The sequence below is a fragment of the Capsicum annuum genome, chromosome 9 (assembly GCF_002878395.1).
Source record: "Capsicum annuum cultivar UCD-10X-F1 chromosome 9, UCD10Xv1.1, whole genome shotgun sequence".
Lineage (NCBI taxonomy): Eukaryota > Viridiplantae > Streptophyta > Magnoliopsida > Solanales > Solanaceae > Capsicum > Capsicum annuum.
The window spans coordinates 98,314,888-98,338,429 of record NC_061119.1 but is presented as its reverse complement, the minus strand read 5'-3'; the positions used below and the strand labels follow the sequence as shown (position 1 = coordinate 98,338,429).

At 37.6% G+C, this 23,542-nt stretch overlaps 2 protein-coding genes across 4 annotated transcripts in view; one reads left to right on the top strand and one right to left on the bottom strand.

Annotated features, from left to right (window-relative positions):
• The first annotated feature begins 11,444 nt into the window (after positions 1 to 11,444).
• On the top strand, positions 11,445 to 12,929 carry LOC107841993. The gene is made up of 2 exons (XM_016685812.2): positions 11,445 to 12,016; positions 12,757 to 12,929. Exons 1-2 carry the CDS (start codon positions 11,755 to 11,757, stop codon positions 12,804 to 12,806), a joined length of 312 nt encoding a protein of 103 aa, XP_016541298.1. The 5' UTR covers positions 11,445 to 11,754; the 3' UTR covers positions 12,807 to 12,929.
• A 1,652-nt stretch (positions 12,930 to 14,581) lies between these two features.
• Positions 14,582 to 23,542, bottom strand: part of LOC107842456 (3-ketoacyl CoA thiolase 1, peroxisomal) — a 12,542-nt gene continuing 3,581 nt past the window's right edge. The window contains exons 2-14 of one of the 3 annotated variants that reach the window (XM_016686304.2): positions 21,194 to 21,270; positions 21,019 to 21,103; positions 20,522 to 20,648; positions 20,104 to 20,202; positions 19,933 to 20,000; positions 19,737 to 19,844; positions 19,577 to 19,654; positions 19,363 to 19,495; positions 19,189 to 19,285; positions 15,879 to 16,002; positions 15,692 to 15,800; positions 14,949 to 15,032; positions 14,582 to 14,867 (exon numbers count right to left, since the gene is read on the bottom strand). In XM_016686304.2, the coding sequence (XP_016541790.1) occupies positions 14,758 to 14,867; positions 14,949 to 15,032; positions 15,692 to 15,800; positions 15,879 to 16,002; positions 19,189 to 19,285; positions 19,363 to 19,495; positions 19,577 to 19,654; positions 19,737 to 19,844; positions 19,933 to 20,000; positions 20,104 to 20,202; positions 20,522 to 20,648; positions 21,019 to 21,103; positions 21,194 to 21,270 (1,299 nt within the window). In that variant the 3' untranslated portion in view covers positions 14,582 to 14,757. The remainder of the gene's footprint in view (positions 14,868 to 14,948; positions 15,033 to 15,691; positions 15,801 to 15,878; positions 16,003 to 19,188; positions 19,286 to 19,362; positions 19,496 to 19,576; positions 19,655 to 19,736; positions 19,845 to 19,932; positions 20,001 to 20,103; positions 20,203 to 20,521; positions 20,649 to 21,018; positions 21,104 to 21,193; positions 21,271 to 23,542) is intronic. The other 2 variants (XM_016686305.2, XM_047396919.1) reach the window with 2 other exon arrangements.

The window sequence follows — 23,542 nt, the reverse complement described above, 5'->3', positions numbered from 1 at the left end:
GTATGGTTGTGTACATTGGATGGTTTTCACTTGGTTTTGGTAACTAGCATTACTTTATCCTTACCTTGAGTTTTATGCTAGTGTTTATCCACTAACCTATCTACTGGAGTTTGTATACCCATGCTATGCAAGAACCAGGCATTCGAATCCTCCTTCATAGTACTTGATTTGGGGATAGCTTATTGGACTGAAGTGCTGAGCTTCTATCCTTTCGTAAGGCATCATTTCATGTCAGATATTCTTAGACATTTTACTTTCTTTCTGGATATTAATTTTGGCTATGGTTGGGGGCAAGTCCCCAATCAAATATTTGTATTCTTTGGGATAGAGGCTTTGTGGTACTTCTAGGGGTTGGAATGAGAAGGATCGGTATAGGTGCCAGCCTTGGCATTGGAATAAGTTGATAGGCTGACACCACAGCTCTCAATATCTCACTATTCCATCATATTACATTTTGGGTTTGTTTATCATATTATGTCTTGATATTCTCATTGGTTTTGTATGGTATGGATAGTTGGTTTAGTACAGTTGGACTCGGTTGGGTCGGTCACGGTCGTGATGTTATCCTAGAATCTTAATATGAACAATAATGGTATCTTGTTATATGTTTGACATTCAGCTTATCTGAGGCTATGAAAGGTGGTTGGGTTGGGTTAAGGAGGCAATCCCCGATCCTGGTTGGACTTGGGATGCCCATTACGGCAAGGCCCCAGTTTGGGCTATGTCAAGTTGGTATCAGAGCCTAGGTTATTGGTCAATAGGGATTCCACAAAGCCGTGTCGAGTAGAGTCTCTTTTAGGGGTGTGTAGCGTGCCACACTTATAATAGAGAGGTTGCAAGACATTTAGGAATGTTTCACTTTCTTGGTATTCTTTCTTCAAGCTTGACTTTTCAGTCCTGGAATCTCCTTTAATCCTTGTTTGTTCATCTTTTAGATCACATCCTAGATTTAAAACACAAGAAAAATCTTTTATCCCATCTGGGGATGATGCTGAAGGGGTACCTCCTACGTCTGGAGTACATCTTTGATCTCACGGTCCTTTTCAAGATTATATCAGAGTTTCTCCTGTTCCTCTTACTGCTCCTCAGGTCCCTTAGGGTAATGTGACGAATGTGGTATTTCACAGTCTATGCATGCTATTGCCCAGCTAGTGGGGTATGGCTAGCATTGTATCTGCTGAGGCCAATAGGCTTGGATAGTTTATGAAGATGGGTCCTCTAATTTTTATAGGATTCTTGATATGTTAAAGGATTTTTAGGTAATGAGGGCTACTAATGTAGAGGGAGTAAACTTTGCATCTTACAGCTCAAAGCATTCGCTTATCTATTGTATGAGGAGTGGGACAGAGAAAAGGGTAATGTAGAAGAGGATGGGTTGTGGGAGGCCTTTTCTGATACCTTCATGGATTGGTTCTTTCCTTAAGAGTTAAGGAAAGCTAAGATGAAGGAGTTTGTGAACCTCAGGCAAGGGAGAATGTCTATGAAAGAGTATGCTTTGAAGTTCCATTAGTTGTCGAGATATGCTCTTAACTTGGTGGCTGATATGAGGTCGAGAATGAAGAGGCATCGCCTGATGTGGTTACTGGTACGTTATAGCTTTTCTCTCATAACGTGTATTATTTACTTGATCCAGGTTCTACCTTTTCGATGTGACTCCTTATTTAGTTGTGTCTTTTGATTTTGATTTGGAGATTATTTTAGATCCATTTTTTTCTACCTCGTAAGGAGATCCAGTCATTACTGAACAAATCTATACGGGGTGTGTGGTATCTGTGAGTGGTAGGCAGACTTTGGCGAATCTGTTTGAGTTGGGTATGGCAGATTTTAATGTAATCTTGGGCATGGATTGATTGCATTCTTGTTATGCAAATTTGGATTGTCGAATCGTAGGGTTATCTTTGGGTTCCCTAGTGATCCAAAAATAGAATTGGAAGGTTATTCCTTAGAGCCTAGGGAAAGTTTATTTCTTATCCTAGGGCTCGAAGGTAAATCTCTAAAGGTTGGCTCGGAGGTTAATCTCTAAAGGTTGTTTTTATCACTTGGTCTGAGTTAAAGATTCTAATTCGGAAGGTCCTTCATTGTCTTCAGTCCCTATGGTTAATGAGTTTCCAGAGGTCTTTTTGGATTATCTTCCAGGTGTTTCTCCAAATAGAGAAATAGAGTTTGGTATCGATTTACTTTTGAACACACATCCAGTTTTTATTCCTTCGTATAGAATGGCTCCGACTAAGTTAAGGGAACTCAAGAAACAAATTAAGGATCTTCTAGACAAAGGGTTTATTCATCCTAGTATTTCTCCATGGGGTGCACCGATGTTGTTTGTGCGCAAGAAAGATGGTTCTCTTCGTATATGCATCGACTATAAACAGTTGAATAAGGTAAAGTCAACAACAAATATCCTCTTTCTTGAATAGATGATCTGTTTGAATAGTTGCAAGGTGTGAAGTTCTTCTCTAAGATAGATCTTTAGTCTGGATATCGTCAGTTAAAGATTAGGGAGGCGGATATCCCTTAGACAGCTTTTCGCACTCGGTATGGGCATTATGAGTTTTTGGTAATGTCAATTAGATTGACAAATGCCCCGACAGCGTTTATAGATCTAATGAATAGGGTGTTTCAACAGTATTTGGACCTCTTCATTATTATGTTTATTGATGATATTTTGGTGTATTCGAAGAGTGAGGTAGATCATGCTAATAACCTCCGTGCAGTATTGCAGACCATAAGGGAACAACGGTTGTTTGCTAAGTTCTCTAAGTGTGAGTTTTGGTTGAATGTTGTGACTTTCTTGGGGGATCATGGTGGATCCGCAGAAGGTGGTTGTGGTGAAAAAGTGGCCTAAACCCATGACTCAATCTAATATTTGGAGCTTCTTGGGTTTTGCCGAGTATTATAGGTGGTTTGTGGAGGGCTTTTTGTTGATAGCTACTCTTTTGACTAAGTTAACTCAGAAGAAGGTTAAGTTTTCTTGGTCGGATACGTGTGAAAGGAGTTTTGAGAAATTAAAGGATAAGTTGACTTTGACTCTAGTTCTGACTTTGCCGAAAGGCAATGATGGGTTTGTGGTTTATTGTGATGCATCTCGGGTTGGTCTTGGTTGCATGTTGATGCTGCATGGAAAGGTGATAGAGTATGCTTCCAGGTAGTTGAATGTGCATGAGAGGAACTATCCTACTCATGATTTGGAGTTGTTGGCCGTTATGTTTGCTTTGAAGATATGGCAGCGTTATTTGTGTAGGGCCCACATGGATATCTTTTCTGATCATAAGAGTTTGCAGTATATGTTCTCGCAGAAAGATTTTAATCTCAAGCAGAGAAGATGGCTTGAGCTTTTCAAGGACTATGATATGAGTCTTCACTACCACCCAGGTAAAGCTAACGTGGTTGTTAATTCTCTTAACGAGTTGTCCATAGGTAGTTTGGCTCATGTAGAAGAAGAATAGCGTTAGTAGGCAAAAAGTGGTGTATTTTGAGATTTGTGGCAATGGTACTTTGCAATACCAAGGGAGGTTGTGTGTTTTTTATGTAGACGATTTGATACAAAGGATCTTGGTTGAGGCGAATGAGTCGCGCTATGTTGTCCATCCTGGTCCTACTAAGATGTACCATGATCTCAAGGAGATCTATTGGTGGAGTGCAATGAAGCAGGACGTGGTTGATTTTGTATCCAAGTGCATGGTGTGTCAATAAGTTAAGGTTGAGCACATGAGGCCTGGTGGGTTGTATCAAGAGATTAAGTTGCCTGAATGAAAATGAAAGGAGATCAAAATGGATTTCGTTACCGGTCTTCCTCGGTCTCAAAACTAATTTAATTTGATTTGGGTCATCGTGGATAGGATGATAAAGTTTGCGCATTTCTTGTCTGTACAAACAGCTTTTTAGTGGAAGATTATGCGAAGCGTTATCTTCAAGAGATTGTGAAACTGCATGGGGCACCTATTTCGATTATTTTCTATCGTGGTATGCAGTTTATATCCCACTTCTAGCGTTCTTTCCAGAAAGGGTTGGGGACTAAGGTGAGTCTGAGTACGGCTTTCCACCTGCAGTCGGATGGGAAGGAAAAAAGAACTATTCAGACATTGGAAGATATGCTTTGAGCCTGTGTGATTGATTATGGTGGCAGTTGAGTAGAGCATCTACCTTTGGTAGAGTTTGCTTACAACAATAGTCATCATAAGAGTATTGGTATGGCTCTTTTGGAGTTATTGTATAGTAGGAGGTGTAGATCTCCTATTGGTTGAGTTGAGCTCCGCGAGGCTAATTTGTTCAGTCTGAATTTGGTTCGTCAAGCTATGGAAAAGGTGAAGGTGATTCGGGATAGGCTCAAGGCTGCCCAAAGTCGTCAAAAGTTCTATGTGGATGTTAGGCATAGAGATTTGGAGTTTGCAGTTGGGGATAAGGTTTTTCTTAAGGTGTCTCCTATGAAGGGAGTAGTGCGGTTTGGTAAAAAGGGAAAGCTCAGTACTTAGTATATTGGACCTTATAAGGTTTTACGGAGAGCTGGCAATATTGCGTATGAGTTAGAGTTTCCATCTAGCTTGAGTTTGGTTCATCCGGTATTCCATGTTTTTATGTTGAGAAAGTACGTTGGTGATCCGTATTCGATTGTTCCTTGGAAGGGTTGGATATCTCAAATTCTCTGTCTTATGAAGAAGTTCCGATTGAGATATTGGATAGGCAAGTTCATCGGTTGCGGACCAAGGATGTGGCTTTGGTTAAGGTTCTATGGCGGAACCACAAGGTGAAGAGGCCATGTAGGAAGTGGAAGAGAACATGAAGTCCAAGTATCCGCTTTTGTTTTCTACTCCTGGTATTCATGCGGAAGGTATGTGTTCTTGAACACATCTTTATTTTTTTCAATTTTTTTAAAAAAAGGTTAACACCTTTGCCTCTTTGTTTTCAAACTTTGTTAAAGGGATGTTTGATAATGCAAATGACTTTGTGTGTGGTTACCCTTACGTTATCCGTCATTCGTGGATGAATGTTCCTAGTGGGGGAGACTGAAGCATCCCAGGTTTGGACCCTTAGAAAATTTCATGGAATCTCGTTCTTCTGACCTATTACGACTTATGGTACGAACTGTAAGCTGGGTACGACTGGTGAAGTCCTATCATAAGCTGACCAGTATTAGTTGGTGGGATGGTCTTAGACACTGGAATGGATACGACTTGAGGGTATGAGTCGTAAAGCATAGGTGTGAGTCGTATAGGTGACTCGTAAGGTGGATAGTGTTTGATCCTCCTGGTGTTACATTCTTCTAAGGATACGGATCATGGGTATGGATCGTATGTTGAGGTAATGAGTTGGTTGGATGAGTCGTATACTAGACAGTGTCTAATCCATGGTTAAGGTTTGGTTACGATTAGGTGGGTGTCAATCGTAAGCTAGGTGAGGTCAGTCGTGACCCTTGTCGGGTTTTTATGGAATTTAAGTAGGGGTATTTTGGATATTTTCCTACTTACTCTAATAAGGACCCACGACTTCTAATACACTTAGGAGGTCATTTATCCTATTATTTTATTCTTAAATACTTAGAATCTCTTCCAAAACATATCATAATTTTCTCAAAAGCTTTTGGGGCAAAGATCTAGGGTTTCAACTAAGGGATTTCTTTGGGGCTTGTCTGGGTGAATTCTTCCATCAATTTTCTTGGTTTAAGACAAGATTCTCTTCCCTACTTATGATTTCAATTAAAGGCATAGTTATGTGGATGGTTTCATGGTTTTACTCTTGCATGATTTTGTTTTTCAACTATTGATTTATAGGTTTTGATGTTAAAGGCTTGGTTATGATTTTTTATGGTTTTAATTATGCTTTCTATGCATTAATGGTGGTTTTGGATAATGGAATTGCATGGTAATGGTTTAATAACCCACAACCCCTTGGGGTTATCCTGCACTTGGAAGAAGAAGTAGAAAAAGGAATAAATATAGCGATAATTTGAGTCTTTGTCATCGTAGTAAATAGGAGAGAAAATCGAATTTAATTCTTTGTTTTTACAAAACCTTTACAAAAAAAAAATGAGGAGTAAGCTTGTGACACGTTCACTAAAAAAAAATCCCGTTGTAGCCAATCATTTATTAAAAAAAATTGATAAGCTTAACACAAAAGCAGAAAAAGAAATAATAGAAACTTGGTTGGTAATGGAATTTGGTTTTGGTTATGTTATGCCCCTAAGGTGTTTGATTAAATGCTTATAAAGATATGTTCATTGCATTGACTCTTTTACATGGAACTCTTACTTGTTTAGGATTAAGCATGAAACTATAAATTGTTTAAATGGTTTACAAAGATTAAAGGCTTATTGGTTATGCTTGTGGAGAACATGGTAGTCTCCCAAGAGGTTAATATGGTAAACAAAAAGGGCACCGAGAGTCCGCTTAATCTAAATTATTTGACTATGGATAATGCTTGCAAGTATAGTGGTATGACGATACCACTGGCTTATTTAATAGCCTTAGTTAATAAATAGATAGCTGGATTGTTTGGACTTGGTTTTAACTAGGCATTAATGGCAAAAAGTGTAAGCTAAGCTGTAGAAGGTAGCGATCCCGGGGAGATCAAAACCAAAAAGTCATATTTGCCTATATGAGAGGTCTTCGATGGCTACGTGCGAGTGTCACGTTTATATTATAGGGATGTACTAGTCATCCCAAGGTTATTGCCTGGTTGTGCGGCTGCACGCACCGGGACCCTTTTAGTAGGGGTAGCTGAACCCATATAGCCCGTGGGTGGTAGAACGGCTAAGCTACATAACCCAGATTAAGGTTTTAAATGGTATGATAAACCCGATCCCCTTTTTTAGCACTTATATATATGTATGGTAGTGTGCATTGGATGGTTTTCACTTGGTTTTGGTAATTGGCATTACTTTATCCTTACCCCGAGTTTGATGGTAGTGTTCACACACTAACTCGTCTACTGGCGGTTGTATACCCACGCTATGCAGAAATCGGACGTTCGACTCCTCCTTCATAATACTTGATTCAGGGACATCTTATTGGACTGAAGTGGTGAGCTTCCATCCTTTTGGAAGGCATCATTTCATGTTAGATATTTTTAGCATTTTACTTTCTTTCTGGATATTTGTTTTGGCCATGGTTGGGGGCATGTCCCAATCGAATATTTGTATTCTTTTGGATAGAGGCTTTGTGGTACTTCTGGGGGTTAGAATGGGCGGGATCGGTATAGGTGTTAGCCTTGGCATTGGAATAAGCTGGTGGGCGAACACCACATCTCTCGATTTCTCACTGTTCCATCGTATTACATTTTGGGTTTAATTGTCATTATGTTTTGATATTCTCTTTGGTTTTGTATGGTATGGATGGTTGGTTTGGTACGGCTGGACTCGGTTGGGTCAGTCACGATCGTGATCCTATCCTAGAGTCTTGATGTGAACAATAACGCTATCTTGTTATATGTTCGAAATTCAGCTCATCTGAGGTTGTGAAAGGTAGTTGGGTTGGTTAAGAGGGCGGTTCCTGGTCCTGGTTGAACTTGGGATGCCCATTACGACAAGGCCCTGGTTCGAGCTGCGCCATTATTTGAAGTTCAAGTATAAAGGTTGGAATTGCAATCTTATCAAGTTTTTTACACATTTAGTTTGTTTTTAAGAAAATGCTCTCTACTTTTACCACTTCTGTTTTGCATCTTCTATAAAATGGATGACAAGTATTTTTCTTTTCAATATATGATCAGCAAATTCTTTTGAATATTTTATACTGAAATCTTATTATGATTGAAAATTGTATAATTTTTAAGTGTAACACATCCTTAGAAAAAAATGGGGTTACTTCTTTTTGGTAGAGAAGTTCACAGAAAAGATAGACCTTTATAACTTTGTTACCACTTTTTTCAGATATATTAAGGAATGTAATGACATTAGCTTTCATTTGCAGGGTTCTTTTTCCAGTTATACCTCACTATTAGAAAAATGGCATATGGCAACAATGATTCTGCAACGGTTTAGTAATCGTTGCCATAAATTGGCAGTAGCAACAGTTTTAACTGTTGCCATAGAATCTTGGACCTAATACAACACTTCTTAAAATAAATCGTTGCATCAGGCCGTAACGGTTGCCACAAAATTACTTGTTGCAATGGTTTTTTATAATTGATGCAATGATTTTAGCTATAGGAATAATTCCTTTAGAAAAATATGCTATTAGTATGGTTTTTTATCCTAAATATATTTTTCCTCCGGTAATTTTATAAGCCTGACAAAAAGTTATTCTAAGATCCTGTTTGGTCATAAAAATTATAATTTTTTGGAGTTGGAGTTATAGTTGGAATTGTGTTTGGCTATAAATATAAATTAAAGTTGTTTTTGAAATTTTGTGAGAGAAGTATGAGTGGAAAAAATGAAAACAATTAAAACTTGTTTTCACTATTTCAAATATAATTTTGAAATTATATTTGAAATTCTTATGACCAAATACTTACGGTATTCACTTTTTTCACTAAAATAAAATAATTTTTTAAAAAAAGATAAAAACTTTTTATCATCAAACGTCTACTAAATAAAATAATTGAGGGCGCTTTATATTTATTTTTTTACAAAAATATATTTGTATAGGGATAATATTTTCTAGAGAAGCATTTTCTGCAGTGGTTTAGCAAAATTCGATCAGATTTGGGGTTTCTCTCCGAAGAAACTGTGGAATTTCCCTCCGACGAGGCTTGTTGGGTTTCTCTCCGAAGAGACTGTTGGGTTTCTCTCCGACGAGACTTGTTGGGTTTCTCTCCAACCAGACTTGTGGGATTCACTCCCACCAGACTTGTCTTCTTCACCAAAAGTGCGATATTTTTTGTCTTCTTCACCAAGGTGCTGTGTGGGTCAAAATAGATGTTGAATTTTTTCTTCATGATGAGCTTTCAAAATACATCGGATCTTTCAACTTTTCTTTCAAAGTTCAAGTTTGGGTTCAAGTTTAGCTTTCAATTTTGTGTCGTGGATTTATTTTTAGTCAACGTGATCTATATAGATTTTGGTCAAAATAGATTTTTGGTAAAAGTCTTTGTTCAGTGGTTAGTGTGCAAGTTTAGCTTTCAATTTTGCTTTCAAAATAGATGTGTTATATAACGTAATTCTTTCAATGTTATTCTTCAAGAAATGGTCTCCAGTTGCACATATACAATGAATTCATTGTTTGCACAACTACTTTATTTCTTGTGCTTATTTCATGCACTAAAGTGTTGATGTAAGTTGGAAAGTAAAAGTAAATAGAACTAGGGGACCAGCTCCAAACCACTCAAAATTCCATCGACCTTTCGAATTGGAAGACCTGGGCAATGAAATGACCAATAAATACCTTGTCAAGAATCTTGAGAATTAAGTTTGCCGATAAGATGTAAGACCTTACGTTGCGATGAGGCATCAGTTGAACCACCAATGAATACCATTATTGTCCTCCTAGTGACCAATGCCTCAAATCCATCAGCATCTTTGAACTATAACAGTGTAAATAATTATTTTAGTGCCTAAGGGACATATAGAAAGTACAGAAAAGCAATTCCTTGAAAATAAATTGTGCAATATTAACTTATTGTTGTGGCCTTCTAATCTTCTCATAAATGACTTAGTGATGTATGTTGATGCTTGTTACTATTGCGGGTCTAGTGGTCTACTGCAGTCAACTTTTCCAAAATTATTTCTAGAAGTTAATCTGTTACTTTCAGCATAGATAAAATCTTACCCCATATATGTGAAACTGCAACATATCCTTTTTACCTTGTTAGTCGTTTTTATAGATTATTTAACTATAATCTACTCTTTTCAGGTACTCAAATGCCTTTTCTTGTTAAATTCTAGTCATAGAAGTGAAATACTAGCTTGACTGTGTGAGTATACTCAATTTGTTACTCTTCACTAATTTATTTTTCCTTTTTAGAATAATTTTTTATAAATCTAAAGAGATGCAAGTTTTCAAACATAGTTCCTGGAAGTAGTTTTAGAAATTTAGAATTGAAAAATATAATTGACTTTTTTAGAATAAAGCTTTCTTTCAACCAGCTCTTTACTACTTTCAATTACTTTAACTTGAAGGTGCATATGTTTAAGATAAATCAGTTGAATTTCATAATTCTTTTGTGATGTTGGCTTCGAAAAATATTTTTTTTGTGATGTACATTACGATAAGATGGTAAATGGACTAGGTCTACGCTGGCCATGAGATCATAATTTAAACCACATTTTTAATGTGTTTGAATCCTAACAGCCTAATTTGGTGTATTCTCTTTTGAACTATAGTGGTAGTATTGGAGCTAGCTAATGTAAATATGGATCTACTTTCATTACTTTTTAATTGCATCTACGCTGACAAAAAAAGAAGTAATTGGAGACTCTTTAGTTCTGCATCTAATTAGGAGTATGTTTGACTAAATTTTTTATTTTAAAGATTAGTTACTACTTGTCCTCTTATTTTCATTAGTGAGTGCTAGATTTTGGCAGAACTTGTCCAAGTTTGGACCAAAAGAATCTATTTTTTGTATATTATTACAGATAGCATGTAAACCTTTTAGGAATTATGATCTATATGTCTATTACTGCTTTACTTGAAGGTATTTTTTTCAAGAGATGCTCTTTAGGAGTAGCAGCCTCATTCTCAAATTGATTATCTTGGAGTGCAGATTATATTCTGCATTATTATTTTTTTCGTGATCAAAACCAATACCTAAATCATATCCAATCACACTCATTTGATATGTACACACACACTCATTTGATCTGTACACACACCTAAGTTCTGAGCATTTTCTGAACTTGAGCTTGAATATGAATTCAAACTTGAGCAGCCCCAGCGTTTTGAACAAAAACACCCCCATCTTTGTTAGTTGTAGGTTGCCCATAAGTGTCAATGTCATTATCAGCTTGATCATCACTCATTCTGAATTTCATCAAGACTTTTCTCACTGCTAGCCAGCTGATGTAAATCAGTGCTTATACTTGGAGTTGCACACTATTTCTCATCACAAGAAGAACCTGATCAAGACCTGAACATTTTTCCTTTCCTTTAACAGTATGTTTTCCCAAAAAGGAGGTTGACACATTCAAATTCTGATTATTTATAAAGCCCTCAAGGCCTAAAACTTGCAGGTGATCTGAACCCAAAGCAACATCATTTTCTTGCTCTTGATTAAATTCAGCACCAAGAAATTTGTGGGAATCATTTCTTTAGGTGCGCCCTTATTGTTCAAATCATTCCCAGTGATGTTGCAATCAGTCTGACTTTGAGAATTTATGTGTTAATTCATCATAGAGTTATCTCCGAGCAATTGTTTCGGGCAGTTTTCACTATTGAGAATCAAAAAAAGTTGATGAATCTACATACTTCATAAAATAAGTTTTGCTTTAGTCTGCAATAATCTGGTGTGTTTTCTTCTTTATTAAATCTTAACTTGTTATTTTAAATAGATTTTTATATCATTTTTTTATGTGACAAAGGAAAGAAAAAAGGAACTACTGTATCATTTGAGGAGCTATTTGTGGCCACAAAAGCAAGACATCTGAACATTCATACAAGGACTCAAATGAATACACCATTAGTAATTGTACGAATATTATCTAACTGCAACCTCTTTTTATATCATTTATTTGTTCATAATTTTTGTTTGCTTGAATTTGTTTATTAAATTTGCTCTGTTAACTGATTTGGAGGAAATTGAAAAACAACAAAGTGCAGATAGCAGTGAGTTTCTTAACGCATTTTCTTCTGTCATGGTTCCTGAACTTCTAAGACGTCTAAGATTATATGGATGGAGGGCTGCAAAGAGTTCTTTGGAAAGAAAAGTGGGAGATTCTGGACCAGTTTTAATTCTACTAGATATAAAAATGGAGAAACAAAGGAAGACCATTCAGCAAGATGTTGCTGCAAATATAATTGCACAACTTCAACGTGCAGGATTAATTATGTGGACATACTGGTAGCACTGTGTGTTCCTTCACCTAGAGAGGCTATTTCTACACTACAAGCTAATCAACTAATCCGTCGGACATCATCAAGTAGCAATAATGGAGGTAATTGTTGCTTATTTCTTCCTTCTTCATTTTCTTCTTAAAGGTTCTTATACTTCTTCACAAATGTTGTCTGTTGTTGTTACTGTATTTTTTGTATTTGAGGTATTGTTTCTCTCTTTTCTGGAAAATTGTACAACTTTAGCATGCCAAATTATTGATTTCAATATAATAATAGCATTGTTCGTTCCTTCACCAGGAGAATCTACTTCTGCATCATTACCAATTAGGTTCCTGATACAAATTCCTCTTTGATTGCTTTCTCTACATTGTTCCATTGCCAAGTACTGTTGCACTAATGAATATTGTTGCATTGCTTTGATCTGATAAAATTTTAGTTTATTATTGTTGTTCTTTGACGTGATCAAAGGGGGGACACCCCCACATTCGAACCCAATGCCTTTGAGGTATCAAGGCATTGTTGCCATTAATATTATTGTTGTTCTTTTTGGTTGAACCCTTGGCAAGAATACAAACAAAAATTCTGACTGATCAGTATCGCTAGCAAAGATATTAAGGTATTGTTGGCATTATTATTTGCAAGTTTCATCTTTTTCTTGTGAAGATCGACTTTGTATATGATTTTGTAATTTTGATACATTATTTAGTTTATGTACACATGCATATATTTTGGCCTAGTAAAAATCATAGATATACAAATGTATATTTATACCTACCTATCATGGAGCCGTAAAGCTTTTATTAAAAATGTTTTAATTAATCGTTTTCTATTATCATTGTAGGTGCTGAAATTGAAGAAGGGTCCGGCATCGATGAATTAGACCTGATATAGGAGGATTGGGCGTTGTTGAAACTTACTAGTCTTTTAGTTTTGAACATTGAAAACATGTGTTGCACTTTTTAAATGGTCAAAAAATATTTGTATATTTTGCTTTTTTGAATTACGTAATTTTGATTTTTGGGTTGTAAGTTTGGTGATGGATAATTTTCTCGTGATCAATTTGTATGTATTTTATGTAATGCTTGTTAATATTGTTGCAATAGCTTAATAATAACTGTGAGTAGAAAAAAAAAACTATAGCAATAGCTTAATAATAATTGTAGCAACAACAACAACAAACCCAGTATATTCCCACCTAGTGAGGTCTGGGGGGTAAGATGTACGCAGTCCATACCTCTACCTCTAAAGAAGTAGAAAGGCTATTTCCGATAAACCCGTAGAAAGGCTGTTTCCGATAAACCCCCGGCTCAAGGCACGAGATACCACACAAACACACAGTAAAGCACAGCACAAGATTACATAACATAAATACGGCACCTATAAGTAATATAAAACAGAGAAAAGCACACAGATTCATAATAAAACATGGAACACGGAATCATAACGGGCATAAAACCCCCACCAAGTAATTCCCTACACTAGCGATTCAAACTGGCCCTAGTCCTCTGCCCTAATTCGCGTCCTCCAGACCTTCCTATCTAGGTGAGCTGTAACTGCTCCATGTCCCTCATAATCACCTCACCCCAGTACTTCTTCGGTCTACCCCTACCCCGCCTAAAACCATCCAATGCTAGCCTCTCACACCTACGGACCGGGGCATCCATGCCCCTCCTCTTCACGTGTCCGAACCATCTCAATCGGGCTTCCCGCATCTTGCACTCCACTGGAGTCACACCAACCTTCCCCCGGATAGTCTCATTCCGAACTCTATCCCCTCTAGTCAGCCCACACATCCAGCGCAACATCCGCATTTCTGCCACCTTCATTTTTTGGATGTGGGAGTTCTTGACTGGCCAACAATCTGCTCCATACAACATGGCCGGACGGACTACCACCCTGTAGAATTTGCCTTTAAGCTTGGGCGGCACCTTCTTATCACACAGCACCCCCGACGCGAGCTTCCACTTCATCCATCCCGCCCCAATACGGTGCGAGACATCCTCGTCAATCTCACCGTTAATAATAATTGTAGCAGTAGCCAAAAAATTGTTGCGTCCCCCTTAAAAACCATAGCAAGACTATTAGTAACCCTCACAATAGTTGAAAACCGTGGCGTTAGAATAATATAATTGTCGCAATAGACATAAGTTGTCACTTAATGAATAGAAATAAATGTCAAAATAGCATATTAATAACTGTCGCGTAAAGCTTTATTGGGACGGCTATAAACCGTCCTAGTAGATAGTGAACCATTGTGATTTATTTGGAGTAGAAACCTCTATGGTGATGGTTTATTGAACCATCTGAAATAACCGTTGCCATAGAGTTAAACCTCTATGGCGATGGTTTATTGAACCATCTGAAATAACCGTTGCCATAGAGTTATTGTAATGTGATCAGTTGTGGCGGGTCGCCATAGACTTTAAGCAACGGTTCTGTAGTCTACGGCAACTGTATTTTTACCATACCAAAACCGTAATTTTCAGTAGTTCCTGTTTCTACTTCAAACACTGAATAGCTGTGTGAGACAAATGTGTGGATCCATAAAGAAGCTTGAAAGAACCACTTCTTTTCATTTGCCTCGTGATTTAGAATCCGGTTAGAATACATCTTGAGCTCTAGCTCTGAATTTTATGGACGTTGAGGAAAAAAACTAAAGCTGGTGGTTTAAACGAAATCACCGTTGTTCATTTCCTCTCATTTTATCAACTTGTTACTCCAATGATTGATACATAAATCTCAAATTTACTAAACGTTGATGTCTTCACTCTTTATGCAGTACATTACTATGTCACATTCCTATCTCAAAAACAAAAGCAAACTTTGGATATTATTGGCATGCTCATTTGGCATCCTTGGACAAGAAATTGTTGTTATTGTTGACCCGAGCATTGCATAGGTCATCTACAGCATCCCCTCTTTCAAACACTGCGGCAGCCCCCATCCCAGAACCTATAAAGACAACCATACAAAGTCAAGACTACTATATATAGATCTAAATACCATACAATTTTTAAGAAAAAATTGACACACCGATGCACATAGAAATCACACCAAAACGACAGTCTTTGCCTCGGCGCTTCATCTCATGAAGAAGAGTTGCCACACAACGTGCACCTGAAAGGGAGGAGGGGCGACGTTTGTAAGGTAAGATTTGATTTGAAAGGAAAAATGATTTCTGATTTTTCTAAAACATTAAATATTTTTTTAGAGATAATACCCAATTACTCCTGAACTATACCCAAAAAGGCTATGACACACCTCAACTTAAAGGGGGTCCTATTATCCTGAACTAATTAAAAGTGTAATTTTGACATCCTTAGTGCCTACATGGCACATACGTGGCACAACACACTGAATATCCACGTAGGCACATGTGTGTGGCACGTAGGCACTAAGGATATCAAAATTACACTTTTAATTAGTTCAAGGGGGTAATAGAACCCCCTTTAAGTTGAGGTGTGTCATAGCCTTTTTCAATATAGTTCGGGGATAAGTGGGTATTTTCTCTTTTTTAAAAAACAAATCCAGATTGTGAAAACCATGAACATTTTGGATTGGGGATGCTACAACAACAACATACCCAGTGTATTCCCATAAAGTGGAGTCTGGGGAGGGTAAAGGGTACGCAGTCTATACCACTACCTCAGCTGAAGTAGAGAGGTTGTTCCCGATAATCCCCCGGCTCAGGACAGATAAAAAATATGATCAAACAAAAATCATAAAAGCAACCAACAAAAAAGGAGGATTGGAGATGCTAATATATCAAATAATACCTGTAGCACCAAGAGGATGCCCAAGAGCCATTGCTCCTCCATTCACATTAACTTTTTCAAGATCAAGATTAAGTGTCTTGAGGCAATAGACAAATTGAGATGCAAACGCCTGTAAGGTAACATATAATTGCTGAGACAAAATTTGTTATTTGATCTTAAAGGTGTGTTCATCAATTCAACATATTACCTCGTTTATTTCAAAAAGATCAATATTGTTAAGCTCAAGACCAGCAGACTTAACAGCAGCTGGGATTGCAACGGCTGGGCCAATTCCCATAACAGCAGGATCCACACCAACAGCAACAAAGCTCCTGCATTTTGAAGAAAATTGCAAGCTATATTTACAACTAGAAATTTTTGAATCGTAAGGACAATTTAGATGTCATGGTTCTTCTCCAGCACAAATTGGGGAATTTGGAAGGGACAAGCGTTGTTTATCATGAGGAAAAACTAATGCCAAATCTGATCTTCACTAGTATACTTTCGATTAAAAACAAGCTAATTGACAATGTGCATATCCTCCACAAAATCTATGTAAAAAACTCAAAACTACTGATCAAGTCAAAACCCAATGGGTTTAGAGGAAGCAATGGAACTTTTGAATTGCATTTTTGGTCTGCAATTCTGTTACGTATTCCCCGGGCACCAAACTATAGTCTTGAGGAAACACTTTTTCACGTTACATCTCACTTATACAACAACAACAAAAAACCCAGTGTATTCCCATATAGTGGGGTCTGGGGATGGTAAAATGTACGCAGTCCATACCACTACCTCCAGAGAAGTAGAAAGGTTGTTTCCAATAGACCCCCGGCTCAAGACAAAGAATAGTGTAACAAATTCGTAATAAAGCATGAAACAAGATGGAATAACAGAAATAAGACACCCACAAAGTAATACCCTGTACTAACAAACCAAAGGCACCCCCACCCCCATACCCTCCTACTAGCAACTCCAACCTATGGACATAACTCTAAGACTACTAGTCTTGCTACCCCAAAGCTCCCCTAACTACTGGCTACGATCCACCCCGCAAGCACTAGCCTTCTAACCTAATTCGTGTCCTCCATACCTTTCTATCTAGGGTCATGTCCTCAGTAAGCGGTAACTGCTCATGTCACGTCTAATCATTTCTCTCCAGTATTTCTTCGGCCTACCCCTACCCCGCCTGAAACCATCGAAAACTAGTCTCTCACACCTACGAACTGGGGCATCCGTGCCCCTCCTCATCACATGCCCAAACCATCTCAACCTAACTTCCTGCATCTTGTCCTCCACCGAAGCTACTCCCACCTTCTCCCGAATAGTCTCATTCCTAACGCTATCACCCCTAGTAAGTCCACACATCCAACGTAAAATCCGCATTTCCACCACCTTTAATTTTTGAATGTGGGAGTTCTTGACTAGCCAACACTCCGCTCCATACAGCATGGCCGGACAGACTGTCACTCTGTAGAATTTGCCTTTAAGCTTGAGCGGCACCTTCTTATCACACAACACTCGCAAGGCGAGCTTCCACTTCATCCATCTTGCCCCAATACGGTGGGATACATCTTCGCCAATCTCTTCATTCCCCTGAATCATGGACCCGAAATACTTAAAACTATCCCTTTTACAAACAACATGGGAATCCAACCTTACTACCTCCTCGTTCTCCTGCCTCAAGTCATTAAACTTGCATTCCATATACTCTGTCTTGATCTTACTCAACCCGAACCCTTTAGACTCAAGGGTTTATCTCCAAACCTCAAATTTATCATCCACACATCCCCGTGTCTCATCAATCAAAACGACATCATCTGTAAAAAGTATATACCAAGGCACCTCTCCTTGAATACGCCGCGTCAACACATCCATCACCAACGCAAACAAAAACGGGCTAAGAGTCGATCCCTGATGCAACCCTGCCAAGACATGGAAATGCGCTGAGTCTCCTCCCGCCGTCCTTACCTGAGTCTTTGCTCCATCATACATGTCCTCAATCGATGTGTACGCCACCAGGACTCCACTCACCTCCAAGCATCTCCAAAGAACCTACCTAGGAACTTTGTCGTACGCCTTCTCCAAGTCGATAAACACCATATGTAAGTCCTTCTTTTCCCTATACTGCTCCATCAGTCTGCACCAGGTGAATTGCCTCCGTCATCGAGCAATCGAGCATAAATCCAAAATGATTCTCCAAAATAGACACTAACCCCTCAACCTCCGCTCAACCACTCTCTCCCAAATCTTCATAGTGTGACTCAACAACTTAATACCCCTATAGTTATTGCAACTCTGGATGTCACCTTTGTTCTTATATAAAGGAATCATCATACGTCATATCCACGCCTCGGGCATTTTCGCAGTCTTGAAAATGTCGTTAAACAATTCAATCAACTACCTTAAACCAGCCTCGCCAGTAAACTTTTAAAAATCCACTAGAATCTCGTCAGGCCTCTTCGCCCTAGCCCTTCGCATCATTCGAATAGCCTCTATGACCTCCTCCACCTTAAAACGTCTACAATAACTGAAATCACGACCCTTCTCTGAGTGCTCCAGCTCCCTTTAACACAATGTCTCTGTCCCCATCATCATTCAAGAGTATGAAAATATGACTGTCATCTTCTCTTAATGTGAATGTCTTCCACTAGCACTCTATCATCCTCCCCCTTAATGCACTTCACTTGATTGAGGTCACGACTCTTCCACTCCCTAGCCTTAGCAAGCCTATACAACCTCTTCTCCCCGCCTCTCTCCTCTAACCCCGCATACAAGCTCTCAAACGTTGTTGTCTTAGCAGTCGTAACTGCTAACTTAGCCTCCTTCCTAGCAAACTTGTACTCCTCCCTATTCACCCGCTTCTCCTCTTCACCCTTACTCTCAACCAACTTAGCATACGCCCCTTCTTAGTCTCCACTTTCTTCTTCACTTCTTCATTCCACCACCAGTCCCCCCAATGTTGTCCAGCATGACCCCTCGAGACACCCAACACCTCTCTAGCAGTCTCCTTGATGCAACTAGTAGCCCTATCCCACATATTATCCACGTCCCCCCTACACTCCCACACCCCCATTCCTGCCACCTTCTCCCCTATCTCCAGCGCATTCACCGGCGTCAAACCACCCCACTTTATTCTGGATCGACCCTCCCCACTTATACATTGTGTCTAATTCAGGAACAACCCCATATTCATGTCTTTCTAGAAACATCAAAACTACATGATAGCAGTACTAGGAGATCCTCATGGACTCTGCAATTCTCTGCCTTAGCAACTGCAACTGATGACTACTAGAGCAAGCAACATTATGAAATACTCATTCAATTTAAAGTTTCCATTTCCCAAAGACCAGATGTATCAAAGTGAGGACGAGACACAAAACAACACAGCAACCAAAATTAAGGGCTGAAAACCCGTAACCTAGCTCGTCGCACACTGAATCATATTGACCTTTTTGAGGGTATAAAGTCTAGATATCATGTACAATCACTGTTCATATGCAAAGAATAGAGCTTACCTGAATACACCAACAATTGGAAGTCCCTTCTGCACAGCTATATTTCTCTTCATGAGAAGCACGGCAGCCGCACCATCGCTGACCTGGCTAGCATTCCCTAGAAAGATCACGTAATCAGCATTAAGTTCCAAATTCTAAGTAGAATAAATAGCTTAGCATGTATGCAATTAGTACCTGCAGTTGTGGTTCCATCATTTTTGAATGCAGGCTTCAGCTTAGCCAGGCCTGTCAAATTTGTGTTAGGCCGAATGCCATCATCAACAGAAATCACAACAGGCTTCTCGTTTCCAGTTTGAGGGTCCACAATCTTTCATTGTAAAACATTAGCCACAAATATTACAAGTGTATAACCCTCATCTGAAAAAATCTCATTCAGCAGCAAATCTACCTTTGTGAAAACTGGAATAATCTCATCTTTGAACTTTCCAGATGCAGTTGCTGCAGCTGCTCGCTGGTGAGAAATAACCTATAGCAGAATATTGTGGGATTAGAACTCTAGCTATACTTCCGAAAGAAATAAACGTTTTAATTGAATTCAAAAATCTCACAGCAGCCTGGTCTTGTTCTAGCCGCGTCACTCCAAAACGTCGTGCAACATTCTCAGAAGTGATTCCCATTGGGAGAAGGCAGTCTCGAGCTTGTGCAAAAGCATCTACCTATTAATGAATATCTCAAGCTTAAAACATGTAACTACAAAAAGAGGTTTCAGGTACAACGATGGAAAATCTCCGAGTTTGAGCATACTTTTGGATTAGCTTGTTGAATTCGTCCAATATTGTCAACTGTCATTAACTCTAGTCCAGCACCAATGCCTTCACAAAAAGAATAGTAATAATCCAAAAGGAAGATATAATCCAAAAGGAAAACATAATCATAGTATTTAGTGTTTCTGTATATGTCTATGAGCTTGTATACCTATGTCGTAGAATCCTGCTTTTATTGATGCAGCTACATCAGCAACAGCCTGGAGGCCAGAAGAACATTGCCTGTTCACAGTTCTGATTGGCACAGTGTCTGGTTAAATGATCAAGTTAGATGAATCAATATATTTTGAGTGAGCCGGAGCATGTAGATATTAAACAACAACAACAACAACATACCACAGTATATGAATTTGCCTAGTTGGTTTGATCAATCAATTTTCTTAAATCACAATCACAGTTTGGCTATTGTACAAGAAAAGAAACAATTTCACTGCTAACAACAAACCATAAGTTTCAAAAGAAGTATTATTTTGAATCTATTATCAAACTAAGGTGGTTTAACAGTAAAAATCGAACAGTGCAATTCATAGTTGCGACTTCATATGAAATGAAGGAATGAAACAAATTACCTGGAAAACCTGCATAAAATGCAGCCATCCTGCACTCCATTGCTCTTATTGAACCTGGTGCTAAAACTGTACCAACAACGATATCTCCCACCTCATTTGGATTCAGGTTGGTTTTCTCAATTACTGCCTGTGGTACAAGATTTGCACTCAATAAAATTCTCAATTTAGAAAAAAATCAGAGAACAAAGTACCTGTGATCTCTCTATAGGTACATTTTTCTTTCTTTTCTTAATAAAGCTGGTATCTGGCTAGCTTGTAAATACCTTTTGACTATTTCTCCGAGTACCTGCTACCTACGATTTACCTCCTCAGTTTATCGACTAAACCATAGATAGAACATTGGAAGAAATCATCTAATATTTTTTTAATAATTCCATTGTTTCTTCTTCTTTGTTACCTCTAATCGACTAATTCATAAAGATATACATAGCCAATTTTAGCATTGGTTAATCAAACATTCAAGAGTGTAGAAGCTGATATATAGACAAATAATAAACCTTGAGAACTGGAGCAAGTAAATCATCTGATAGGGTATCTTTGAAACCTCCACGTTTGGATTTGCAAATAGCAGTACGGTAAGCTCTGCAAAACATCAAATTACCAACCACTTTAGTGCAGGAAATCAAACAGTTACAAGAAATCTTTGATGATCTAATCAAGTGAGACACTTACGCAACAATAACGACATCATCCCCAAAAGCAGCTGTTCTAGGGTATGCAGCAGTGTCACCAGCTAAACAAATTGAAGGCTGTTGGAGAAAAAGTGGGCTTGCTGAGCAATTTGTCGACCCAACTAATAGGGGTGAATCTCAAAAAATAGACCCAAATTGGGGTGACTTTCAAATTTTAACCCCAAATAAAAAAGTTTCTTAAAATAGTATTTACCTATTAACTAATATTCTTTTGGACAAAATTGTCCCTGATTAATGGAGTAATTACATAAATGATCACAACTCCATATTTATATCTTTCAACTTTCATTTTTTTCTCTTTTTAATTTTAATTTGATCTTTATTTTTTCTTTTCTTTTTTTATTTTTAATTTTCTAAACCCTTACTTTTTTCCTTTTTTCCTCTCAACTTTTGTTTTTTTGCTTATTTTTTATTTTTTTTATTTTTTATTTTTTCTTTCCTTTTTTTTTATTCTTTTTAGTTTTTCTCAACCCTTATTTTTTTTTACACCTTTCAAAGTCTACTTTTATTTAAAAAAAACTTTTTTTTTATTTTTCTTTGATTTTTTTCTTTTTAAATTTTTCTCGACCTTTATTTTTTAAAAATTTTTATCAACCTTTATTTTTTTCCTATTCTCTCTCAACTTCTACATTTTCTTTGATTTTTTTTTTTTAATATTTTTCTTCATTTTCTTCTTTTTCCACAATTTTTATTATTTTTGTTCTTTTCTTCGATTTCTTCCATTCAAGTTACATCTCATGAGCAAGAGTTGACACTATCACATTATAAAGGCAAGACTTACGACTTTCGAACAATAAGCTACGTTCATGGGCAAGAGTTGATACTACTACATTGTAAAGGCAAGACTTATGACTTTCAAACAACAAGTTATGTTTCATGGGCAAGAGTCGACACTACCACATTGTATTTTAATTTATGAGATATTTTATAACTCTTACCTTAGAGAAAAGACTTAGTTCAGGGACTTTCAAACAACAAATTATACCCCACGGGCAAGAGTTGACTCTACCACGTTATGTTTTCATTTATGAGATGTTCTACAACTATTGCCTTAGAGGCAAGACTTAGCTCAAGAACTTTCAAACAACAAACTATGCCCCACGGGCAAGAGTTGACTCTACCACATTATGTTTTCATTTATGAAATGTTCTACAACTCTTGCCTTAGAGGCAAGACTTGACTCAAGGACTTTCAAACAATAAATTATGCCCCACGGGCAAGAGTTAACTCTACCACGTTATATTTTCATTTATGAAATGTTCTACTACTATTGCCTTAGAGACAAGTCTTGGCTTAAGGACTTTCAAACTACAAATTATGCCTCACGGGCAAGAGTTGACTTTACCACGTTATATTTTCATTTACGAGATGTTCTACAACTATTGCCTGAGAGGCAAGACTTAATTAGCTTAAGGACTTTCAAACTACAAATTATGCCCCATGGGCAAGAGTTAACTCTACCACGTTATGTTTTCATTTATGAGATGTTCTACAACTATTGCCTTAGAGGCAAGACTTAGTTCAAGGACTTTCAAACTACAAATTATACCCCACGGGCAAGAGTTGACACTACCACATTATGTTTTCATTTATGAGATGTTCTACAATGCTTGTCTTAGAGGCAAGACTTAATTAGCTCAAGGACTTTCAAACTATAAATTATGCCCCACGGTCAAGAGTTGATTCTACCACGTTATGTTTTCATTTATGAGATGTTCTACCACTATTGCCTTAGAGGCAAGACTTAGCTTTAAGACTTTCAAACTACAAATTATGCTCCATGGGCAAGAGTTGGCACTACTACGTTATATCTTCATTTAAGAGATGTTCTACAACTCTACAACTCTTGCCTTAAAGGCAAGACTTAACTCAAAAACTTTCAAACTACAAATTATGCCCCACGAGCAAGAGTTAACACTACCACGTTATGTCTTCATTTATGGAATATTCTACAACTCTTGCCTTAGAGGCAAGACTTAGCTCAAGGACTTTCAAATAATAAACTATGCCCCACGAGCAAGAGTTGACACTACAACATTATCCTTTATTTATGAGATATTCTATAACTCTGGCCTTAGAGACAGGACTTATCTCAAGAATTTTCAAAGAACTTCATAATAATAATTCATACCCTTAAATTTGCTTTGATATAAAAAAAAAAAAGATACCTTTGCGGATTATTCAATTTTTTATTTAGTAGCAAACTATAATAGAAGTTGAGAAAAAAGAAAAAAGAGATCAAACAAAATAGAGAAATAAAAAAAAAGATTGAGAATAAAAGGAAAAAATAAAAATAAAGATCAAGAAAAAAGCGAAAAACTTAAAAAAT

Excerpts from the sequence above, each read along its gene's own strand:
- LOC107841993 (XM_016685812.2), top strand. The coding sequence starts at position 11,755 with ATGGAGGGCTGCAAAGAGTTCTTTGGAAAGAAAAGTGGGAGATTCTGG. Across the intron at positions 12,017-12,756 it reads ATCAAGTAGCAATAATGGAG|GTGCTGAAATTGAAGAAGGG; the intron begins GTAATTGTTGCT and ends TTATCATTGTAG.